Raw genomic sequence first — 13,166 nt, 5'->3', positions numbered from 1 at the left:
AAGTTGATTGATACATCTATCTTATATATTACTTAGGATTTCTTCCAACTATCGATGTGAGAAACTTAGCCTCTAATACTTCCACTTGAGATGATGGCCTTTGAGCCAGAATGTTGTTTAGGCTTTGTTTGTCTGTCTCTCATCTTCTTATAGTTTCTATTTCCTTAGTCTTTGTTTCTATCTCTGTTGTTAGGTCTTTTTTCCAAATGAATTTGTTTTCTTGCTGATTTTGTGTGTTACTAAAGTGTCATTCTTTCCTTTTATTCTTCTTTGAAAATAATATATTTTAGTGTTAAATGATATCAAAATCTAAAGTTTCACTCAAATATTATAAAAAACATTTCTTAAATTTTTATCAATTTACATTTTTATGGTTTTATTAAAAAACAAAACATCTTAAAATTTAAAGTATTAAAAATAGAGGAAGTATGAAATTTGAATTGGCATCATTAATCAGGTTATAAATAAATATTTAAATTGTTTACATTTCATAAATTTTGAGTCATAGCTGGGCTTACATTGAAGGTCCAAATGTTTCAGAAACAGGCCCAATGATTTAAGAAAACCCACCCAAATAAAACCCTAAACGGCTGAGAGTGTGAATATATATTTAGGTCTAGTCCTTTCCTCTCCCCTGTCGCCGCAACAAAAAGAGAAACGCAATAGGCTTCTTGTAACTAACTCTTCACTGCAACATGGTAAGTCTTTCTGTTCCTCCATAGATCTGTCGTTGAATAGGATACTATCACAGCTCGCAGATATGATGGAAAGATTTTTTATTGAATCCGTGGTTTGTTTTTCCAGACTTTCAAGCGCAGGAACGGTGGCAGGAACAAGCACAACCGTGGTCATGTGAAGCCCATCAGGTGTTCCAACTGCGGGAAATGCTGTCCCAAGGTTGTGTTCATTCTCCTGCTAATCAATGTCCGGTAGCTAGATCTGTCTGAATAGGTTGATCTGATTATGTTCCCCCCTGTTGATATAATAGGATAAGGCTATCAAGAGGTTCATCGTCAGGAACATCGTTGAGCAGGCTGCCATCAGAGATGTTCAAGAAGCCAGTGTCTACGATGGTATGTTGTTTAATCATTCTCGTTAATACTACTCTCGTGTGTTATTAGATTGTCGTTGATGATGTAGTTGTTTTGGTTATTTGTAGGTTACACTCTTCCCAAGTTGTACGCCAAGACGCAGTACTGTGTCTCATGTGCTATCCACTCTCACGTTGTGAGAGTCCGTTCCCGCACCAACCGTAGGGTTCGTACCCCTCCCCCACGTTTCGTCAGACGCAAGGTAATCTCTCAATACTGTAACTTCTTATACACATGCTCTTGCTAATGTTTCGAAAATGACATTTCTTTGTAGTAGAGTTAGCTGAATAAAAATTGTGTCTTGTTTTGGTATATCTTTAGAATTACATTAGAACGTATGCTGTACACTTGTAGTTGTTTCAAATTGGTCTGTGCTTTGATGCAAAGTTTCTTCCTTTGATTGATTGTATAGTATCTTTTGTTAGACACCTTAAGATGGTGTATGTTTTGCCTTTTGATTACGGTTAGACAGCAGAAGTTGTTTTGAAGTATGATTCTTAGTTGCACTTACTGCAACGAATAGTGATTGCTGCTTGATTTCATTAGTCTCGCCAAGTAGATTAGAATTTGAGAACTACCCTATTTTGTTTCTATTAGTTTTTTTTAAAACTCTTCTATGTTTGTTTCTTTTTTATCTTTAACTGAATGGTTTATCGCAATGATTAATTTTTAGGAGGATGCTCCCAAGCCCGGACAACCTGGTCAGGCTGCTCGCCCTGCTGGTGGTGCCCCTGCTGCTCCTCGTGCCTAGAAACTGCTAGAAGCTGGCAACTCAAACTTCTTTATATTCTAGTTTCGGTCTCATGGTTGTCTAGAATATTTGAAGATGTTTTCTACATTTGGTTAAAGATAGTTTTGTTTTGGATCTTTGAATGCTTTGAGACTATTTATCAGCTTGTTTTGACATTTGGCGTTTCCTCTTTTTGTTTCATGCAAATCAATTCTTTCAGAAGATTCACTCGACTTAAAATGATACTGATCTCTCTAACTTATGATACTCAAAGCTTGAGCTGAACAGCTTGGATTGTATAAACCGGACTGGCCGGTCGAACCCATTGATGCTGATCTCAAAAGTTTTAGCGGTTATGTTCCTTGCAATGACAACCACTCAAAAGGGGCGCCTGATCACTGATGAGATGTGCTGATGGGTTCTGTATTACAGAAAATCAAGAAACCAATAAAAATGGTACCTAAAGAGAGCCACTAGTTTGAGGTCAAATCAAGGATACAAAAGATATTCTGAAACGATTAAACGATTAAAGGGGCGCCTGATCACTGATGAGATGTGCTGATGGGTTCTGTATTACAGAAAATCAAGAAACCAATAAAAATGGTACCTAAAGAGAGCCACTAGTTTGAGGTCAAATCAAGGATACAAAAGATATTCTGAAACGATTAAATGAGTTGCATACCTTCATCAAGCCCTAATGCATACACCATTACAAATGTGTAGTCAACCGTTAACAACAACTTTGTTGAGTTGTAACTATTTTGCAAATATTCCTTTACAAACCATTATAACCCTCAATTTCAAATGACTTGTGCAAGAAAAAAACATTTGGCTGTAACTGGTTTTAAATTTTATGAATACGATGAATGAGATGAACTGCAAAAAGTGAAATGCAAAAAATAGAATGATAGCAGTTAAAGGAATAAGATGAATAGAATTACAAATACTTATGTAACATAAATGGTAGCCTTTCACAAGAACGTGTTGGAATGGAAATAAAATTTAATTTAATTTAAATTATTATGTTTAAATGATAAAAAATATTAATTTATCTTTCTATTTCAACTATTCCACCTATTCACGAGACTTTTTATTTCTGAATGATTTTAAACTTCATTTCATCTCTTTACATATTCCATTTGAAATTATTGGAATACACTTTTTTTTTCATTCAACTCAAATGGAAACTATTTTGTGGAATCTCCGTAAATGGGCTCATTTCACAAAATTTTATTCCAAAAAAATAGATAACCAATTGCACCTTTTATATACTATTATTCAAGTGGACCTCAATAAAACATCATTACTTTTGAGTCTATAAAAAAATCAAAATATTAATATCTATTTATTTAGTTATTTTGTATTTATTTTACAATCTATTGTGATATGTGGAGTTTGTCTTTCAAAATTTTTTTTGATATTTTTCCTTCAGAGACTCTATTCCTTTCTCTCCTATTTTTAATTATTATTTTTATTATAACATTTAAAAGACTATGGGAATTCACTGATTGCAGATGATTTTACAATATATTGTGATATGTGGAGTTTGGTCTTTCAAATTTTTTTTTGATATTTTTCCTTCGGGGACTCTATTCCTTTCTCTCCTATTTTTAATTATTATCTATATTATTAAAACAGAAACATTGGATTGGCCTTAACCTTTATTTTGTAAGTTTTTAAATTAAATACATCTTTCTACTTTATAGTTAAACCTACACTAAATCACTAATTTTATTTCTTTATACTACTATCAATGTTTCCAAACAATATATTTTTTTCTTTATACTATTTTTCCTGTTTCCAAACAACATTAAAACTAATCTTGTATCCAAACTATATAAAACATTAGAACTCATTTTTTTTAATAATTTCTAACAATTTTCTTTCAAATTATTTAGATAAATAAAATAACTGAAAATTTTAAATAATTTATAAAATAATGAAAATAAATTTTACTTATTTTAACATGTTTAAATACTACAAAAACATTTTAATCAATAATAAATTAATTAAATTAACAGATTATCTTATTTATATTACTAAATAATAGTTATATCATTTATTTAAGTAACTTAATAATTCAATAATAGCCATTACATATTATATATATATATAAACGTTACACATTGCACAATAAATATAATAACAAAAGTAATTATGAAAAATGTTCAAAATATATGTTATCTAAATAAAAATGCTTAACAAGAAATTTAAACCGATTATAATATAATTATTAACAAGATAAATTACACAACATAATTATAATAAAATTAATTAAACAATATAAAAAGGAGTAATATGATCAAAACATATTTATAGTTGTTAATTATCTTATATCTATCATTTTCTCTATCAAATTTTTGTAGAAATCTATATTATTAAAACAGAAACATTGGATTTGACTTAACCTTTATTTTGTAAGTTTTTAAATTAAATACATCTTTCTACTTTATAGTTAAACCTACACTAAATCACTAATTTTATTTCTTTATACTACTATCAATGCTTCCAAACAATATATTTTTTTCTTTATACTATTTTTCCTGTTTCCAAACAACATTAAAACTAATCTTGTATCCAAACTATATAAAACATTAGAACTCATTTTTTAATAATTTCTAACAATTTTCTTTCAAATTATTTAGATAAATAAAATAACTGAAAATTTTAAATAATTTATAAAATAATGAAAATAAATTTTACTTATTTTAACATGTTTAAATACTACAAAAACATTTTAATCAATAATAAATTAATTAAATTAACAGATTATCTTATTTATATTACTAAATAATAGTTATATCATTTATTTAAGTAACTTAATAATTCAATAATAGCCATTACATATTATATATATATATAAACGTTACACATTGCACAATAAATATAATAACAAAAGTAATTATGAAAAATGTTCAAAATATATGTTATCTAAATAAAAATGCTTAACAAGAAATTTAAACCGATTATAATATAATTATTAACAAGATAAATTACACAACATAATTATAATAAAATTAATTAAACAATATAAAAAGGAGTAATATGATCAAAACATATTTATAGTTGTTAATTATCTTATATCTATCATTTTCTCTATCAAAATTTTGTAGAAACGTTATAATTTCATAAAATTGCAAAACAATGAACTATAAAATTTAGATTAAAAGGTAAAAATTATGAAACTATAATGATGTAAATCAAATTGGATTTAGGGTTAGTCTCGGGTTTTAATGATTTTTCAAATATGGATATTTTTAAAAACCTAAATCAAATTATCGGATGACCGGATTAACCGATTTGACCACATGTTCGGGTTGAATTTAAAAGTACTGATTTAAATGCAAAAATATTTTAAATATACAAAATTATTACAAATTAACAAACTATTTGTTAAATTATTAATGCTTAAATTATTAATGCAAAGCGCAGATCCATATCTAGTTTTTATTATAACATTTAAAAGACTGGGAATTCAGTGATGCAGATGATTGTGCAACAAAAATATCATATTATTAACAAAATAAACACAAGAAATAAAATTTAAGCCTCATAAATCACGAGATAACTAAACTCCCACGTAACCACATTGACCACAGCCATTATTCATTTGTGGCCCCCTATCCATTTCAACCCCTCCACATACACACCACATGTATGTTTACTATATAATATACCACAATATGCAATCTAATTTACTTGGAACTAGAACGAAAACCAAAAGATGGGTCTAAGAGCACTGCCTCTTCAACATAATAGTGGATTCATCTCCACGACCAAAGTCCCGATCTCAAGAACCTCGCAGAGATTAAGCTGGAACCCTAGATGGGTCGTGGTGTCGGCCAAGCAAGAGAAAGATGAGGAGAAGAAGAGGGAAGATGAGACTTCATTGTTCACCAGACTAACAGATGCGTTGGATTTCGCACAGGTTCGGTCGGAGAAAGACGCCGAGCTTCTCTACGAGGCCCGTGAAGCCACCAAATCTGGTGGCAAGATGAGCAAAGAACAGGTCAGTCTACTTAATTAACCTCACCACTTTCCAACCTTCATGTGAATAAAGCTTGCTTTATTAATTTTATTTTTTAAACCATGTTTGATACATTCGTAAAGTTACCGTCGACTTATGTTTAATACATTCGTAATGCTGCAGTATGGGGCGTTGAGAAGAAAAATCGGAGGGACATACAAGGACTTCTTTAAATCCTACGTTGAAGGTAGGCTCTAAATAACTATTTTATTTGGAAAAATGATGATGATTTTATTTTTTTTGAATATTTGAAATGATTTTAAATTGTTGTTTATATAAATGTGATAGTGGATGGAGAATATGTGGAGGAAGGATGGGTGGACAAAACATGTAAGATATGCAAAAAGGACACAAAGGGTGAGGCAAGACAAGTGGACAAGGCAGGGAGATATGCTCATGTCTCCTGTCTTCAAAACCCCTCCAACTCTTCTGGAAATTTCTTCACCAGACTCTTCTCAAGATGATCAATCTCCCAAATCATATACATGACTGTATTTGTTTCTGTTTTTTTATAGCTAAGTAATTCTTGCAATTTTGTGTATCTTACAGAAATCGAAATTATACACATGCCAAAACAAAAATTATGTTTATTGGGATCTTTAGAAACAAAGACATAACGATATCACTAGAAACTAGTTACAACTTACAAGTCTTCTCAGAATATCCGGCTCATCTCCACTGTCAATCTCATGGCTCTCTTCATTATACATGGGTTTTAATTCCATAGGCTGATATATATATTTATGATTAATTATTAAATTTAAATTTTGTTTTTCATAAATACAAGAACTTTCTTGAGATTTTGGGACTACTGTGTTTATAAGCATCTACAAAAACAAATACTACTTGCAGGCCTTCGTTACCACATAAGAACGCAGCATGTTCATACATATAGAAAACTAACCATCTCCATCAGTCCTTTATCCGTTGCAAGCAATTGATAAATTAAAAAGAAAACAAATAGTGGAAAAGTAATCGATACTGCATTATATTAATTGATACCCAGAAAAGAATGACTTGCCTTTTGACACACCTTTTAGAGAAGTAATGCCTCATTTCTAATACGGGAAGAACGAAACATAGATGGAAGAATATTCTAATACGTTTGGTGCTAATGCATTATCCTACTATCTCCAAATAGAGTTTCACCGACAAATAGAATTTTCTTATTTCATATTTGATATCTTTTAAAAATGAGAACAAAATATTGTCAATTTATATTATATTTTTAAAATTAAAAATTAAAAAATAAATAAAAAATAATCTAAGTTACAAATTTAAAAAAAAAAAATATTTTCAACGTCTCGTCAGCAAAACACTAAACACTAAATCGTAAACCCTAAACCCTTGGGTAAACCCTAAACCATTGAATAAATCTTAAACTCTAAATCAAAAACATTAAACACTAAAACACTAAAGGGTTTAGGATTTAGGGTTTAGTGTTTTGGTGTTTAGTGTTTTGATTTACAGTTTATGATTTATCCAAGGGTTTAAGTTTTACCCAAAGATTTAGGGTTTAAGATTTAATGTTTAGGATTTAAGGTTTATGTTTTAGGGTTTAGAGTTTAGGATTTAATGTTTTGCTGATGACGATAAAAATATATTTTTTAAAATATATTTTTTCCTGTAACTACTACTATGTTTATTTATTTATTTTTTACATTTTTATTTTAAAATCATAATATAACTTCACAATATCGAATATGAAATAACACAATCTTATTGGTTGGTGAACCGGGAGATTCATCCTATGGGGTGAACCTAAGAATAAATCCTCCAAATATATATAAGAAAAAAAGTTCTCTGGCTACACAAACTATGGGGTAATGTATCTGAAACCCCTAAGTACTAAAATGTGTCCTATACTACGTCAACTCACTGAAACATATTGAATTCAACACTCGAGGTGTAATTAGATCTAATTCTAATCAAAAGTTCTTGTTGCTCAATCGAATTCTTTAAAATTTTATTTGATCCAACCCCAAATCCAACTATTAAGATGACCCGACCCGGCCCTTATCCTCTAACTGTTTCGTTTTCTCTGCGGTAGCTCCCAAAATCCGAGGAAAAAAAGAAGAAAGAAAGATTAATGAACGGAAGTATTTCTAGAAAGATCAGAACACCTCTATAACTTCACCTTACCTTATCTCCGGTGAGGTCAACATAGATCTTCAGATGCATCAATACCATCTCCTCATCTTCCTTCTTCTTCTCCGTCTCAAAGATCACGCAGCCAACAGATCCCTCTCCATTGCTGGAGTCGCGGCGGCAGCTCGGCTATGGAATCTAAGGATTATTAAAGCTGTGTGTAGAGACGAATCTCCAGTGAAGATCGAAATTGGCGTAAAGAGAGGTGTGGATGAAGAAGAAATGGACAAGGATGAGAAACTGAAATTCTCAGTTTCATTGTTAAAAATTGGAGAGAATTTTATTGTAAGATAATCAAGCTACACTAACTAGAATACACAGTAACACATGGATATTTTTTTTCAACAAATACGACTAGATTAATCATTTTAAAAGTACATACAAGTTTTTCTTAAAAGCAATCTTTCAAGCAAGCTCAAGACAAACTTTGACTAGTCTCACTCGTTCACAGACTTGAAGTAGTCTATGAACCGCTCAAGCTCTTAACCCTTAGTGGCTTTGCTTCACCTTATTCGGACTTGCAAACCTCCTATTGCTAAAAACTCTCTCTGTGTGTTGAACGGCCACGCAGTGCCAAGACTCCTCTTTATACTCTTAGAGGAAAAACCCAAGATGTAAAATCTATCTAATGGAAACTTTCCATATCTATTCCTTCAGCGAATAAGCCAATCTTCCTTTCCTCTAAGCTCGATTGCTTCTTCTTCAATACTTTCTTTAAACTGACTTATTCAGTAAATCTTCCTTGAATGCTCGTTAACAGACTCGACCAACTCTGGTATCCTTGTCTGATGTCGTAGTTCATGTCGTGCTTCATGAACTACGACATCTCCGTCTTGACCATACATCTTAAATCTCCCCATTTTTAATCCTTGCGTCTCACAAGTACCTAAGATGAAGTCACATACAAAACACAGGGACTCGCAACAACCAAGAGCAAACTCACAAAACATAGAGCAACCAAAAGCATACTTATATTATCCTAATAATTGGGTTCAAGTATTTAATACATCTTAACAAAGACAACACACATAAATACTCCCCCATAAACCATGATCAGTCTGAATAATAGGATAAAAACAATTGCAGCAAGTGGTGCAATCGCAAAGTACATAAACCGATAACAAAATAAAAAAAGTTGCTCCCCCATAAACTTAGCCCTTCTTCATCTTAATCCTCATCTTCTCCCCCTGCTTGAGAGCGCATGGGTTAAAAACAAATGTAAACGAAAGAGTCCCAACTAGAGAAGGAGTTACTAACCTGCAACAGAGCGACTCAGATCCTGGACAATGTCAGTCAGTGCTTGAAAAGCTCGGGTCGTTTGCTGTAAGACGGCTTGGAGATCTTCCTGAGTGAGTAATCCTTGAGGTATGGAGACAGATCCAAGGTCATGCACACTGAAGCGTCTTGTTCCAGTGTTGTTGCTTGGAGTTGGAGCAATCAAGGATGGTGGCATAGGAGGCGGCATGCGAGTTGATCGAGATGACAGTTTTCCTTCCCCTCCCTTCTTTGCCTTACCCTTTGCCTTGGCGATGCGCTGTTCGTATATCTCACCAACTCATTTGTCTTTTGTGTAGACCACTGGACCCTGAGCTTTCTCACCCGAGAGAAGAGATATGCAGTGTTGCTTCTGGAGAATGTTCATGATTAGGCGAGGAAATATCAGCCATCTAGAGTCATTCTTCTGCACCATACCAAGATTCATGACTTGCTTGAAGATCAATCTTCCCATGTCAACGCGGATTCCTCGAGCCATCTTGTAGATTAGGCGTGCCCTACCAATAGACACATGGGTCTTGTGTGTAGACGGAATCCAGTTGTAGGCAGCAATGATCATGAGAGCACCATAGCATGGAGAAAGATCAGTCGTAGTCAGATGATCCCATTCCTTTCGAGTTCCTTCAGTGAGAAACTCAGCCAACTCAGACTTGGAGATGCCATCAAGAGTAGTTTCTTCATCCACTTCATCTTCATCCAGTGGTTCGAGATTCAGAACCTCATTGATTACTGTTGGCGAGAAGTTATAGGAGTGACCACGCACCTGCACCTCAATTTCCTCTGCATCTGCTTCAACCTTTGTGACAAGAAGACCCGCATAGAACTCAGCAACTACTGGTTCAACATAGTTGCCAAGCGATGATACTGTTGTTACCATGGAGCCCTTTGTCTTGAGGCGCTTTGATGTCCCTAACCCCAATTTCTTCATCACCCTCTTCTTTCTTCCTTGTTTCTCAGAGATCTCTTCAGAGGATGTTCCAAGAGAAACTACTCCTTCAGCCTCAACACCTTCTTGCACTTTCTCGACTGGCTCAGATTGGTCCTTACTCTCATCTTTCGTCTTTTCACCAGAGTCATCCTTTTCATCATGACAAATAAGCAAAAGAGAATCAGCTACCGGACTTGGATTTTCAGATCTGCGAGATTCTGATCCCGCAACTTCGAGTGGAACAGATTGAGACTTTGGTGGCGCTGGGTTAGACGATGTCGCAGTAACTGAGGCGATCTGAACCTCTTCGCGAGTAGAGGAGGTTTGCTGGTCACCGCTTTCCTCAGACAGATCCTTCTCACGCGCAGTGTTGAATTCGTCTAGTTCCTCAGTGATCTCGGGAAACAAGGCCGTCGACGACGGATCATTTCTCGGAGGAGTTGCTTCAGATCCTTCGTCAGTGAGATGCGACCTCGATGATTCACCCTTTGCATGTGTCGGCGAAGTAACTGCAATGTCGCGTTTAGCCATATTCTTCGTTCTCACCATCAATTTTGAGAATCTTGACTTTTGTTTGAGAGCAATAGAGATGATGTGGAGCGGTTCTAGAGTTTAAACAGTAACCGTTTAGGGCTTCTGACTCACAACTTCCCTTAAGAGGGAAACTCAACCAACTGTTCCGAAATTGCAACTCTGGTCCCTCCCTTTTAGCCTTTTCCCTATTTTGACCTACACTTTTAATTTCTCTCATCCAAACTCAATGTCATGCAAGCACATTCGTGAATCAATAGCGTATCATAAGACTCTCAGAATAGTAATCAAACACGAGTTAAAACTCACAATTGGCCAATTTCTAGCTGGGAATTTAAAGATTGCATATTCATTCTTTCTACCTTTTAAGATGTGTGCTGCAAGACTTGGCTCAACACTTGATTCAGGTTGCACATATCACTCTTTGAAGATTGTACGATCTGGTGCATCTGATTGTCTTTTTATGGCTAGCTTTCACATTGCCGTGCCTTTATCAATCATGTGGGTTTTCAACCTTTATTCGCGCGCTGTGAAACCCTTGTTGTTCCCCCTTCTTCCTTTTAATAAATATATATATATATATATATATATATTGAGCATCTTTCTGAAACATTACCGGCTCTTTTGAGATTAGGGAAGGGCCAAAGATTGACGCGAAACCTATACCTCACATATTGACGGCACAGCAAGCAGCTCTTTTCCACAGCGTTCTCAGGTCCAAACATAATCAGAATTATACGTACATCCTGAGCAAGTGCCTTCACTAATATCTGCACAACTTGACTCAATGGTCAAAATTACACACTCCAATTGCATTTCTTAGAGTGATAAATCGAGTGTATTCAAGAGATTTAGTAAATATATCAGCCAATTGAGAATCAGTAACTACATGATCGATGACTACCTGATTGTCTTCAACTAATTCTCTGATGAAGTGGTGCCTGATGTCAATGTGCTTTGTTCGTGAATGTTGAAGTGGATTCTTTGAGATATCAATCGCACTTTTACTGTCACAGTATACAAGAAGGGGACCCGAGTGCATTCCATAATCAGCTGACATTTGTTTCATCCAGATCAGTTGTGAGCAACAGTTTTCCATAGCGATATATTCTGCTTCTGCCGTAAAAAGTGATACATAATTTTTTTTCTTGCTCAGCCACGAAATGAGATTGTTTCCTAAAAAGAAGCATCCTACACTTGTGCTTTTCCTGTCATCAGCACATCCTGCCCAGTCTGCATCGCAATACCCCACCAAGTTTTCATTTGAGTTCTATGAGTAGTACACTCCGAGATTCTCCGTTCCTTTGACATACTTGATGATTCTTTTCACAGCGTTTAAGTGAGACACCTTTGGCTTGGCTTGATATCTTGCACAGACACCAACACTGAATGATAAATCTGGTCTACTAGCAGTAAGATACAATAGACTCCCAATCATTCCTCGATAGAGCTTTGTGTCAACATCTTCTCCTGCTTCATCACGTGCAAGTTTCAAGGCAGCACTCATAGGCGTTCTGGAAGTCTTGTTGTCTTCAAGTCCAAATTTTTTCACCAGACTGTGTGCATAAGCGCTTTGAGATATGAATACTCATTTCTCTGGTTGAACAATATGTAGCCCCATGAAGTACTTCAATTCACCACACATACTCATCTCAAATTCTTGTGTCATGTTCTCCACAAATTCATCTACCATTGATTGAGACGTGCTCCCAAAGATTATATCATCCACGTAGATCTGAACAATAATTATGTCTTTCTCTCTTTCCATGAAAAACAAAGTCTTGTCTACACTTCCCCTGATGTAACCGCCATCCACAAGAAATCCAGTAAGTCTCTCGTACCAAGCACGAGGTGCCTGCTTTAATCCATACAGAGCTTTCTTTAGTCGGTATACATGATCGTGATGAGTTGGATCCTCAAACCCCTTTGGTTGTTCCACATATACTTCTTCCTGTAGTATTCCATTCAAGAAAGCACTCTTCACATCCATCTAATAGACCTTGAAATTTAAAATACATGCCATTCCAAGAAATAACCGTATAGATTCCAGTCTTGCAACTGGAGCAAAGGTCTCCTCAAAATCATCTCCTTCGATTTGCGAGTATCCTTGTGCTACAAGTCGTGCCTTGTTGCGAACCACTTCTCCATGTTCATCTGTTTTGTTTTTGAAGATCCACTTGGTTCCAACAATGTTGAATCCATTAGGTCGAGCCACCAATTCCCATACATCATTCCGTGTGAATTGTTCTAATCTTCCTCCATAGAGACAATCCAATACTCATCTCGAAGTGCTTTAGCATGTGTCTTAGGTTCGATGACTGAGACAAAGCATGCAAACTGAACCATTTCTCTGAAGTTGATCACTTTTCCACGAGTTTTGCGCTCTTCCTCAACTCCTCCAATGATATCTGAAACTGAATGATTCTGATGAACTTG

The 13,166-nt window shown here is 34.5% G+C and overlaps 3 protein-coding genes across 3 annotated transcripts; 2 read left to right on the top strand and 1 right to left on the bottom strand.

The window, feature by feature from the left end:
* The first annotated feature begins 582 nt into the window (after positions 1–582).
* Positions 583–1,997, top strand: LOC106406794 (40S ribosomal protein S26-3). The gene is made up of 5 exons (XM_013847528.3): positions 583–698; positions 805–897; positions 989–1,073; positions 1,160–1,293; positions 1,765–1,997. Exons 1-5 carry the CDS (start codon positions 696–698, stop codon positions 1,840–1,842), a joined length of 393 nt encoding a protein of 130 aa, XP_013702982.2. The 5' UTR covers positions 583–695; the 3' UTR covers positions 1,843–1,997.
* A 3,466-nt stretch (positions 1,998–5,463) lies between these two features.
* LOC106402461 lies at positions 5,464–6,438 on the top strand. The gene is made up of 3 exons (XM_013843203.3): positions 5,464–5,830; positions 5,972–6,035; positions 6,137–6,438. The coding sequence occupies exons 1-3, from the start codon at positions 5,546–5,548 to the stop codon at positions 6,310–6,312; spliced, it is 525 nt and encodes a 174-aa protein (XP_013698657.2). The 5' UTR covers positions 5,464–5,545; the 3' UTR covers positions 6,313–6,438.
* Positions 6,439–9,551: 3,113 nt separating this feature from the next.
* LOC125588439 lies at positions 9,552–10,730 on the bottom strand. The gene has a single exon (XM_048759777.1). It carries the CDS (start codon positions 10,728–10,730, stop codon positions 9,552–9,554), a length of 1,179 nt encoding a protein of 392 aa, XP_048615734.1.
* Positions 10,731–13,166: the final 2,436 nt, after the last annotated feature.

The sequence above is a fragment of the Brassica napus genome, chromosome C6 (assembly GCF_020379485.1).
Source record: "Brassica napus cultivar Da-Ae chromosome C6, Da-Ae, whole genome shotgun sequence".
Lineage (NCBI taxonomy): Eukaryota > Viridiplantae > Streptophyta > Magnoliopsida > Brassicales > Brassicaceae > Brassica > Brassica napus.
The sequence above is the reverse complement of the archived record's forward strand: the minus strand, read 5'-3'. Positions and strand labels throughout refer to the sequence as shown.